Source organism: Glycine soja, chromosome 16 (genome assembly GCF_004193775.1).
Source record: "Glycine soja cultivar W05 chromosome 16, ASM419377v2, whole genome shotgun sequence".
Taxonomy (NCBI): Eukaryota; Viridiplantae; Streptophyta; class Magnoliopsida; order Fabales; family Fabaceae; genus Glycine; species Glycine soja.
In genome coordinates this window covers 4,425,833-4,438,313 of record NC_041017.1, presented here as the reverse complement: position 1 = coordinate 4,438,313, position 12,481 = coordinate 4,425,833, and the positions used below count along the sequence as shown (strand labels likewise).

The window sequence follows — 12,481 nt, the reverse complement described above, 5'->3', positions numbered from 1 at the left end:
TTAAAAAAATATTTTATTTTTATTAAAAATTCTATAAAATACATGATAAGGGAACGGATTTTTATGCACCTAATACAAGTTACTTTTACTTCTTTTTTTTATTGAGACTAAGGATTAGCATTTCCTATATACTAATATACTCCTATTAATTTTGTGTATATAGTTTACTTTTACATTTTTTATCAACAATTTAATTACTTACTTATACTTCTTGATTAAAAAATTGAAATTATTATATTTGACATAGTTGCATCCAGTCTTCTGTATAAATTTCTATTATTTGTTCTCTACATGAGATAAATGTCAAATTGAGTTGAACAATTTTAATTTACCAATTTTTTAAATTAATATTTTAATTTAATGTATAAGTTTCAATCTTTTAGTCACACACATACATACCCTCCTCATATATATATATATATATATATATATATATATATATATATATATATATATATATATATATATATATATATTGTTTAGAAAAGGAAAATAATATTTTTTAATTTTCATTTTCTTTGTACAGGAATAAAATATAAATGTTTTGGCATAAAGTGAAAATTAAAATGTACTTTTCACCCTTTATATTTGTTTATTTATTTATTTAGAGGTTTAGTTTAGTTTTGTTTTAATTTTTTAGTTTCAATTGGTCTTTTTTTTATCAATAATGACAAATATTAAAAATCAAAATTTAGTTTTAAATGTTAATATAATTAATGAATTAATATAAAAGACTAATTTTTTGGTGTTAATAACTAATTGAAATCTAAAGAAGATATAATGATAAATGATTAAAATAATTTTTTATACTATTAAAATGAGATTTAAAAAAACATTAGAGGCAAAAAAATTATTTTAAACTAAAATATAATTATGTATTTATTTTTAAAATTTAAAATTATAATTAAAAAAAATACAAAAGTCAAGTTATTTCAATTTGTCATAATTATTATAGTTTCTTTATAAACGATAAAAAAGTACTATTTAACTTAGTTGGACAAATAATTAATATCACTTTATGTACTTACATTATTTAAGAATTTCATAAGTTTGCAATGTATAATATAAGGATATGCAGTCTTAAAAAAATGGATATGAAAATGAATAAGAAATTAATTCAACTCACAATCATATAAAAAGAAATAATTCAACTCGGAATTTGATCATTATTTTTTGCTGCAGAATATAGGATATCTTCTGAAAATCCAAAACAAATTATTGTAATTTCACCCCACAAATATAAAATTAATTATAAGTTATGTTAATTATATATACAACAAAAGAAAGACCAAGTTAGTGTAATTTACTACAAACAGAAAACATTTTATTTCACACAACGAAAAAAAAAATATTTGCTTGCTTTCGTCATTAATTAAAAACTAGTATGTTAGCTGTATACTTTTATGTAAGGAAATAATTGAGTTATTTGTGTGCTCACCAGCTGTTTAAGTGCACTTTTATGTAAGAAAATAACATGTTAGGGTTCTTGGCATGGTTTACATCCTAGACTAGAGGTTGTAACAATGGTTAAGTGATGCTGACTTGCAAGGACTCGTCTCTATGTATGGAATATACTCAAATTCTTATACATAAAAGAAAAAATAAAGTAAGAAAGAAAATATATACCAAAATTGAAATTGGGTCCATATCCTGGCTAGTTTTCTGGAAATAAAAATAGATGAAAACGACTTAACCTTGTCTCATACTGAGATAGGGTCTTGAGCGTGTCCTCGGGGTGATGAATTAAGACCATGATCCTGGAATCATGCTGAATGTCTGTCATTGTCAGGTTTCCAATTGTTTATGATATTTATTTTCAATTTTATATGATTTCATGTGATAAGTCATAAGTGTATCAATGGGTTGAATCTAGTAAAAAGAGCTAGTTCTATACCACATGTCAAGTCAAGATTCAAAAATTTAATGAAAGTATATTTAAATTTAAATATTTGTGGAAAAAGAGTTAATATCTAATTGTATCTCAAATAGAATTGTCTTAAAAGATAATGAAGGGAGATATATGCAGAAAACAAAGAGAAAAAAATCTGTTTAGTGAAACAACTTTGACACTATAAATCAATTAAAAATCGTCTCAATTTTTTTTAAAATAATTATTATAAAATCAGTTTACAACTTTACCATCCCTATGATTGAATGACAAATAAATTCAAAATATATTTTATTTTACATTTTGTGTCAAATTTTTGACAAGGGTGTAACAGAAAAGAGAAGTAGAAGTTTGCAGCAATCTAGTCTTATTCCAATTTTCTAAAGGAGTCTCTGCTTTCGTTATGGGTTTTGGTTTGTATTTATTTGGACAGTAGTGTTGTTTTGGGCTTTAGCACGTCACTCCCAATTTCTCGACATTGGAAAAGCTTCGGTAACGAAAGAGACTTGTATTGTATTAAGTACTACGCGGTTGGCTTTTTGCCAAGAGAAAATATGGATATTATTAGGTAACAATGGATCAGAAGAACTTTTTGAAGCTGAAAGGAACGTCTAGAATAGAATAACGCGTTACTTATTTATTGCATATGAATATTATGATGGTGTCCCAAGACAAATAAACAATATGCAATAAATAACTACTTAATTTCTTTTCTTTTCCAAAATGCGTTTTCTTACATTTGAAGTAAAAAGTGTAATCAAAAGTTATTGGTATATTGATTTGGCATTTGAATTCTTTAACTATGGTTTAAGGCTTGTTATGAAACCCCTTCGGGCTTGTCACGTGACTCATGATCCACAATTATACAACTGTTTAACCTCTTAAATTCTCTGATTTTGATATCGAAGTGTTTGTGTAGATGATTATAGATTCTGATTCTCATGGAAGGCCGTCTCTGCTTGCTGGAATCCTCTCTACATCTATCACGTTCAGAAATAATCATGAATATGATTTTAGTCTTGGCTTGGACATCAAATTATAATTAAAAATATTACTTTATCTAAAAGGCTAACACGATAGTAGAAGGATTAGTTAAATGTTAAATAAGAAATTTAATATGGTTACGCCAAAAATAAAAAAATTGCAGATTAAATTTTGATGGTGTAACTTTGTGTGTGTTATTCGTACTAAAGGAAAATGAAACTACCAGCCTTATCATTTATCAAAGGATATATAAAATAGTGGAGGAAAAAAAAGACCTTCAAATCACCTTAATTTTTCATCATTTTGCAAAATGAATACCATACCATAAATTCAATATCTATTTTATTTGATCATTAAACCTCTAGTCCTTTAAAGTATTAATTAATTGTGTAGGTTATGAGTAATCCGATGAAATTTCATCTGAGTTCTCGTAACATACAACTTTAGTTTTTAAGAAATGAATGAAATATTAAAACTCAGTATCCTTTTTCTAATTAAAAAAGGAACATGCTCGAGTTGTTTGGAATAATCAATAAAATTCTATACAAGTAGCAACAATTTTATCCTAAAAATCTCCCTAAAGAAGAGTGAAGAGCCCTTCTCGCTGTAGAACATAGGGTGTGCTTGATGTTCCCACAATTGCAGAAATACTTCACTGCGTGAACAACTAACGTATCCAAACCACCTCCAATTAATATTAATGACTTGAAGTTCAATATGGGTGCGATTTTTATAGATCCTTATAATAATCACGTTGGTGATAAGATGATAAGGCTAAAATTAATACTAGTATTAGTATAAGATTTTAGTTCAATTTTTAATGAACAATGTATATTACGTGTAAGGTAAATATAAGGTTAAGATTAAGTCACATCAAAATTCCAATGATTGGAAAAGAGTAAAAAAGAGAGAAGAGGATTGAGATGTAGCAGGTTTGAATCCATTTACTAACATTTCTAACAAAACTACTGGATACTAGACTGAAAAGAAGTGGTTTTATAAAACATTGATAGGTTAAGGATTAAAAGAAAAATTTACATGTTTGTGATGTCAATTTGAGAAAGTATAAAATTTTAAATTTGTTACTATATTATTTTTCTTATGATTAATATGAAGGTAACTTAATTCAATCTTCTAAAGGAGGCCTGACTGTCACATATGTCCAATCCTCCAAAACCTTTAAGACTTGTTTGGTATATAGCTGAAGTCTCGTAATTAATACCTTAATTTGTAAAGTCTCCATCCAAAAAGTCAACCATGAGAAATTCAAAGACATGAGGTAGTCCTTCCGAATTTTCAAGGGATAAGAGTGCTTTATTTATTTATTATTAAAACAATAAATTGGACAAAATTCGGAAGGACTACTCATTAGTAAATGGGATTAGTGGATAACTAACAACTAAATTGGTTGACAAGGGATAAGAGCCTTCATATTTTTTTCATTTTTACCTTTCTTCTTGATTCTATTTGGGGTCGAACCCCACTACTCAGACAGTTCTGCATTTTGTCGCACAGCACTTCAAATTCAAAATTTGTTCGTTTAAATTGGACAAAATTAGTCCATTTTGTTAACCTAATCTGCCCCAAAAATAAAGCAATTTACTTTTAGAATTGACGAATGACTTTGGGCAATCTTTTGTTGAAATGATTATATTTGTTAGGTTGTGGAGCAAATTAAAAGGTCACTCTGGTCATACTACTCGTGTTAAACAAGAAAATTATTGACAAATTACTAACTCATCACCATTGCTTTTATTGAAAAAATGAGTTAGTTGAAATGTAAATGGTCAAATATATACATAATTGCTATATTTGCAATACTGCAATGGAATCATAGACAGTGATTTCAAAGCTTTGAATAAAATAAAATGACGGCACATTAGTATTTAATCATCAAAAGCCATTTTATTGTTATTTACGTTAACTTTTGGGTCTAATTTTCTATGCCATGTACCAAATACATAGACCAAGATTGTGATTGACCGTTAAAAATAACTATATGCGATGTAATTTCTCAAGCCTTAAGACTCAAAATATTTAAACTATGTTTATTGATTTTTTTTTTGTTGAAACAAAATTATTTTAAGGTTCAAGCTATGGATTCCAAATGGATAGGATTGGCGGAACTGTGGAAGTTTGTAATTAGTGACAGAGGGAGAGGCAATTATAAGAGGAAGCACTATTGGAGAAAGTGTGTGTAGAAGAGGCTACAGAAAAGCAAGACAAATACATGCAATGAAGGTTTACTAAGTGACAACTTCATTGACTACCCTCCTCCAAGAGGACCTTTCCACTTAATCTCCATCTTGTGGACCATAGCATCTCAACTTCACAAGGATCCCGAATGTCAAGCATGAACCACACCATCTGTGTTCATATTTTTGCAAGTATATAGATAGGGTTTTCAAACTTCAAATGCAGTGACATTTTTGCTGAATAGATATTAGGCATTAAAATTATTTAATTTATTTTATAAAAATACCATAAATTCATTTTTAAGAATTTTGGATAGATGAGATGAATTATGTTTACTCTTTCATTTCCGTGAGAGAATCCTTTTCCATATGGAAATCAATCAGTAATTAATACTTAGAGAGGAAAAGAGAAAACAAATAATGAAGTGTAAGTATAATAGGTTATAAAATGTGATAAAAAGAAAAAGATAAAAAAGAAATTAATAAGTGTTGATGGAGCGTATAATATGGGAAGCTATCCACATAACATGAAATTAGATATAGAAAAACTAATTTTAATAAAAAGAGTATAATATTATTATGATGTGTCACCGTTATCTAAATTAATCATAAATTGTTGACTTTTATAAGATTATTTAATTATAGATTGTTATTTAATTATATTCTCTTTATAATTGGTTAAAATTTATTGAAAATTATAATTTTTTTTAGGTTTTGCTTCTCAAATGATTGACTCTCTTGATTTATATTAAATGAGAAATAAATTTACCAAAACTCATGATTTTTAATTAATTTTAAAGAGATTATTTTTGTTACATATAAAGTGAGTCTTTGCGGTAGAATGTTAGAGGGGTGTGGGTGGGTGGGGGTGGGGTGGGGGGAATAAGCTTGAAATTCAATGTAAATGTTTTTACCTTATAAAAATTATTGAATTAATGAAAACAATTATTTAATGTTACAACATCCACATTTCAAACAGGTCAATGTGCAGTCATGTATATCTATTTTGCTCATTTTGTCGAATAGCCAGAAGCTTAAGTTAGATACATGAGATGTTGGATGTGTTTGGATATATTATAGAAGCATTCATTGCCCTAAATAATGTGTAAGAATATTCAATGACTTCAATAGAAACAATATGAGTGAAGTGTTTTTTAACAATAACTAGCAAGCATATGATATTACGCACAGATGACAGATCTTATAAAATGTGGGAACAACATGGGATTTCTCTGACTTTCAAAGAATTAAGCTTAATCTACCTTTGACACAAGCTACATAAACAATTTCAATAGATCAAGTAAGGCGAATGAGAATCCCTTTGCAACAATATACTCAAATTCAATCTTGTTAGATCTTCTAAGACCAAGAAGAATAGGCAGTGTTAAGAAACTAAAAAACATTAAGAATTAGGAGTTTGAAAAGGAAAAAAAAACATAGGTATTGTTGGACTTATTAGAGAAAGATAAAAAAAAACTATTTTACTTCCACTAATTTTCTTTTGAGGAATTAAAAATCATAATGCTTGTGTCAAATACAACCGACTCAGGTAGATTTTAACTATTTTATTGTGCAGAGATATTAACACAATTACATTGTTAAAAAACTAAATGAATTGTAAGTTTTAATTTTGGACAAAATATATAAAATTTAGATTTGAATATAAAATAGACTTTTAAATAGGATAATAAGTCAAATCAGACTATAAAAAAAAGTCATACCAGACAAAAAAAAGTCTTTGAGAGATAATAAGTCATACTTAAATTTTAATTTTATAAAAGGTGTCAGACATATTTATCTAAAATCTTACCTGATATATTCTTATTCCTATTTGGCAGGCAGCCTGTGCAATTTTGTTAGGAGTTAGTTTTGTTTTGTAATCTTTCTTAATGATGAAAAAAAATGTATGTATACAAAATGTATAAATGCGCGCTGAAAAATTGATAGTGAATGTTCAAGGGTTTCATCATCTTCAATTCACCAACATGCCTTCTTATAGACCGCAACAGAGGTTTAGCAGCAAGATCATAATATATGAAATTCCAATACACATAGAGGAAATGCTTGAACAATGCCATGACTTGGGCATCATGTCTGTTAGGATTTAAGTTATTTCTTTGTTGCTTTTAGTGTTCTGATGGATAACATAAAATTGTCTATATTTTTATTTAAAAAATTTATATGAAAATAATAAAATTAATTGAATAAAAAGAGCCTTTAGCCGTTACAAAACCTTAAAAACTATTAGAACATTTTTTTAGGGGAAAATTATTAGAACATGCGTTATAGTTTTGTGTGATAATCTTGAACAATTATTGTAATACACTCTAATTTTTAATTTTTTTAAGTCAGGTAAATTAAGTTACTCAATTGTTAGTTCTTAGGGACTTTTATGTTAAATACAAATTCTTAAAAGGAAAATATAAACATCAAACTATAAAAATAAAGTTAAATTAATCTTATCATAATTACTTTAAAGAAAGAGAATGATTCAAATTTTTTAAATATTAATTCTTTTATAATAATAATAACATATTTAAACTCAAATAAATAAATAATGGAAGTTAAAATTAATTTATATTATACATTATATTAAATGAGAAAAACAAATAAAAAAAACAGTTGTTTCGTAGAGTCACACAATAATATAAATAATGAGTCTAACTCTAACTTAGTTGATTCAACAAATGTCTGAATGTTGTAAATACCTTACTATTGTGTTCAATTCCAAAATAATATAAATAATGTTTCTTTTATGTTAAAAAAAGAAATTGATGAAGCCAACCTAAGACCTGAAGATTGTTCAGTAGATCAATTATCCATCAAACCATCAACCTAGGACCTAAAGTAAAGACTTTTATTAACTGACAGGATAAAATTATATTACAATATCCTTAATTCTAACTTGAATTTTTATATTTTTTAAAATTATAAATAACTAAAATAACAATTATCACAATATAAAATTCTCAACACATAAAATCCCCATACATTGTTGTAGTTCAAATGTTGCACAACGACTAGCATTCAGCAGTATTCTGGTGCCTTTGGAACATCCATATGGAAGAGAGGCTATCAAAGGTTGTGAGGGCTCTAAGAGGAGGCGCTCCCGAGTTGTGGCTAGAGTGGAAATGGTGCAGTTAGAAAGAGACATGGTGGACCTTTGAGAACCCAGAGCTCAAATGGTTACATCCGGAATACGATCTAAATCTATTGGCATCTGTTTTAGGATGAGAAACAGGAAAACTGGGTGCAAGAAAACACGGGAGAAGATGAAGGTTCTTGTTCTTGGGTGCAAGAAAATAAAGGGGAAGATGAAGGTCTAGCGATCAAGAAGCAGAAGTGCAGAACCATGGAAAACAATCTTTGAACCATTAGCTCTCAGGATGATCAATGCACCGGCAGCTTGGAGCCTTGGAGGCTACAGACAGATATAAAAGAAGTTATCCAGGTAGGGGAAACAAAGACATTTGACCCAAGGCTGAAGGTGAGGATTGAAGAGGAAACCACTCTCTGTACCATTCAATAGGACTTAATTTAGAGATGCACAACCCCAGAAAATGAAGAAGACATAAGGAAGAAAAGGCACAAACCTGTGGTGGCAGAATAGAACCTCAAAGAAGTTCAAGCATTTGTGGAACCAATGGAGGGTTGGGGGGGGGGGGGGGGGGGGAGAGAGAAAGTTTCAAGAAATGGAGGAAGGACAGGATTGATTCCCTGGCTAGTAAGAGGCCACGTCCAGCAAGTCATACTAGATTTGTCATTTGGTGATATATTAGGTTCACTTGGAGATGTAGATTTTAGAATTTGGATACCAGAATAATTAGGAGAAACTGGAACTTTTAAAGAAGAATCTACAGACTATGGTTGGCCAAGGGAGTTGATAACAAATGCTTGTGTGGATATTAGCCTTTCCCCCATGAGAGGAAGGAAACGGAGGACATGTATACCACTGCAATGATCAACCCTGTGCTTCCAGAATCCAGATACTGCTGCTGTTAGCTGTTCAAAAGATATCTTTGGTAAACTGAGGGAGTATTGTTAGATACATGGTCCAAATTTCAGCAACTGGTTAGTTAGAACAGACTCAATAAGTCCACAAAAATATCCATAGTCAGTTAGTTACAATGGTGGATTGCACATAAGAACAGGAGAAAGATATTGGAAGCTAGGTTTTAGACATAGAATAGGAATTTGGGGAGCAGGGGCAATAGTAGACAAGGTTTGAATAGGGTACTACAATATTCGTCCCCTTACCTGCAAAACAATACTAATAACTAAACCTGTATCCATGAAGGAAACAATAACAATTTCAATACGTACAACCTTACCCACTAGGCTCTTATATACTACTTATAGATCTACTACCCACTTTTAAATTATTTGAATGTAGTCACCCACTGTGTACAATGTATTCGTCATTTTGTCTTTTATAGTGAAGATCGTTACCCACTTTAAAATCCGGGGATGAATACACTTCTATCTCTTTATTGTGCACTAGGTCATCATCATGAGCATGATTAGTGAACATCAATAGCCACGGGCGTTCAAGTCACTTATACTATAAAAGTGATATAACAGATGATCATGAACCAGCATGAGCTAAAACAGAAGTGTTAACATCTGCTACTGATATATAACAATATAAGATGAACTGTTCTCAAAGCCTCAGAATTTAAATTAAAAAACTCATAATATAACACATAAGGCGAACTGTTGTTCACAATGAAATGCAACATATAGGACGAAAATTTGCACTGAAGAATAAGCAGTAGAGGAAATTTTAATGAGAAAGAGAAACTAATATACAGTTTTGTTTTCTCATATTTTTGCAAAATGAAATAACAAGAATACTAGGAAGAAAGTCAACCAGAGCCAAAAACAAAGAAATTGTGTCTATTCCTGTTCCAATATGTCAGGAGGAAAACTAAAAAGCCAAATAAACAACCATACAGTAACATATGGATAGAATCTGTAACTAAACAGGATTCATCAGACAGACAAAATGGCTAAAACACCACAACAGGTATTATCCCAAAGGAATTCCGTCATTAGCATTATAAACAGAACCATAAAAAAGATAACATCACAAATTTACACTCATTAACACTCTAAAGTGCATCATTATGCTTAACAATTGATTACATACCATATACGACCGAGCATAAGACCCTCATCTCTTCCTGAAATATCAACCCTATACAAAAAATCATTCATCTAAGATCTATACAATTTGATGGCAAGCAAAAGGTTGGCCACTTGTTTGGCACTGGAAACACTACCTCATATGAATGAATCAAATGGTGAATACATTCAAACAACACAAGTCAATTTGGTGTATATAATATAACTATATATCATATAGTCAGTCTCAAATTATAAACAGAACCTATACCTTTGATTATGGGGTCAGTTAGTATTGCATTCTTGCACAAATCAAGAATGAGCTGCTATCATCACACAATAAATAGAAAAAAACTAGCTGGAAAGGAACCAAGGTTTTAAAATCGATTCACTACCACAATTTTGACTGCAATGCTGAGGTTTTCGGAGTCTCTGCAACCTCAATTTGTAATAACTGCCATGTCAACTGCAATATGTCTGCAATTTTTTGCAGTATCAAGGACAGTGTGACCACGATTGAAAACCTTGAAAGGACCTAACTAAGAAGTTTGATGACTGCATATCTCTTTGAGGAGCGCATATCTCGCCTTGTTAACACTATAAAAGCAGAAGCATATATGTTGCTCAAGATCCCCAAGCAAATGTTCCAAAACAGGTTGGTTCTTTCTAAGTTGCTTAAGTACTTCCTGAATCGGATGTCTCTCCCTTCCCCTCTCCAAAGCAAATCTAACAAAAGCCTTATCTCCTTCCACCGCAGTTTGAAGCCGATCAACGAGACTATCAATGGTGTTAATATCATTCACCACATGAGTTCCATTCTCCACAACCTCAAGCTGCTTCAGCCTCGCAAGCTCCCTCTTCTTCTGCCGAGGGACGCAAAACGGTGCCGCGGAGAGGGCGCTAAACCCTACTACAGCATGCACGGCGACGATGGAGGCGACAAGGACGGTGCCGGCAGCGGCGGCGACGAAGCAGAAGGCGCAGCCCGCGGCGCCGTGGCGGAAGAGGCGGATTCGCGAGTGGCACTTGCGGAGGTCGCGCTGGATATCGCGCTTGAGGTCGGAGAAGCTGTCGCGGAGGCGGTGGAGGCGGAAGAGCGCGAAAGGATTCTCCTCGCGGTCGAATTGGAGGAAGAGGTCGTAGGCGTGGTTGCATTGCGGTTGCGAGAGCGACGGCAGAGGCGCGTCGGCGGGGAGGACGGAGAGGAGGTCAGAGAGCGGTGCGTAGAGATAGCGGGCGCGGTGAACGCTGCGGCTGAGGCGGAGGCAGAAGTCGGAGGCGGTTTCGCTGTGGTCGAAGTAGGTGGAGACGAGGCGAGTGAGATTGCTCTTAGGTTTCGCTTTGGCGAGGGCTTCGCGGACGCTGTGTGAGTCGGGTTGGAGGACCTGGGAGAGGACGTGGCGGTGGTGCGAGTCTTCGTCGTCGATGTGGTGAACCTGCGGTGGGGCTTGGACCATGGACCGGATCTCGTTGTAGGAGTGGGCCTCCACGGCCCGGTGGAACTCGCGTGAGACGTTAGGGCTTGTGGCGGAAGTGCCTTCTCCTTCTTCAAGTTCCTCGGTTGAGTTCCCTGGGAAACAAAGCGAATATTCTGAGACATTTTTTCAAACATGTTCGGCTCAGAGTAAAAGGGTTTTGGTTTTTGTTTTACCTTCAGAAGGAGGAGGAAGCGGAGAAGAGATGGAGGTTGGAGTCGATGATTTGAAAGAAACGCATTCCAGCATTCTATTGAATTAGTTTCTTAAATTTTATTCTATTCTTCTGCGAGCACTGTGAGTGTGAATTACTGGCGAAAACAGAGAAAGAGAGAGGCTAGTGGCAGTTTTGTTGAATGGTGGTCGTCGGACTGACTTTCATAGGAGAGAAAATAGAGAGGAAAACGAACAAGTTTGACAAAATATGTTTTTTGTTTCATTGGAGAAAAAATAAAAGAAATATTTACTTGTAAAAATAAATTTTTCTTTTTCTTTTTCTTTTTAATTCAAATTTTAAGTTTTTATTTCCTTTCTTATTTTTTTTTCATCCAATGAACTAGAAGAAGAGAGTTAAAAATATTTAACTGCTTATTTCGTTTATTATAATTCTAATATAAATTCAATAAATAAAATTAAGTAAGAGTTCTACTCGGTTGACAGACTAATTTTTGTCTCAAACTTAATTTTAGATCAGATTCTCAAATATGTTTTAATTCTTTCTTCCAAATAGTCTTATGGATTCGAAATGTCAGCACTAAGAGATAAGAGAAGATTAATCTTTAGTTATTCTCACCAAAGTTTTATTTTTTTAAATT

The 12,481-nt window shown here is 31.9% G+C and overlaps 1 protein-coding gene and 1 long non-coding RNA gene across 2 annotated transcripts; both read right to left on the bottom strand.

The window, feature by feature from the left end:
• Nucleotides 1–7,903: 7,903 nt before the first annotated feature.
• LOC114389370 lies at nt 7,904–8,744 on the bottom strand. The gene is made up of 2 exons (XR_003661758.1): nt 8,661–8,744; nt 7,904–8,580 (listed from the first exon to the last, which is right to left on the bottom strand). It is a non-coding gene; the product is annotated as an uncharacterized LOC114389370 (long non-coding RNA).
• Nucleotides 8,745–10,035: 1,291 nt separating this feature from the next.
• Nucleotides 10,036–12,082, bottom strand: LOC114389368 (UPF0496 protein At3g19330-like). Its single transcript, XM_028350026.1, has 2 exons — nt 11,843–12,082; nt 10,036–11,761 (listed from the first exon to the last, which is right to left on the bottom strand). Exons 1-2 carry the CDS (start codon nt 11,913–11,915, stop codon nt 10,731–10,733), a joined length of 1,104 nt encoding a protein of 367 aa, XP_028205827.1. The 5' UTR covers nt 11,916–12,082; the 3' UTR covers nt 10,036–10,730.
• Nucleotides 12,083–12,481: the final 399 nt, after the last annotated feature.

What these genes read in the sequence shown, in the direction of transcription:
- LOC114389368 (XM_028350026.1), bottom strand. Translation starts at nt 11,915, where the DNA reads ATGCTGGAATGCGTTTCTTTCAAATCATCGACTCCAACCTCCATCTCT. An exon ending in GCTTCCTCCTCCTTCTGAAG is followed by an intron (nt 11,762 to 11,842) that starts GTAAAACAAAAA and finishes TTTGTTTCCCAG; the next exon opens with GGAACTCAACCGAGGAACTT.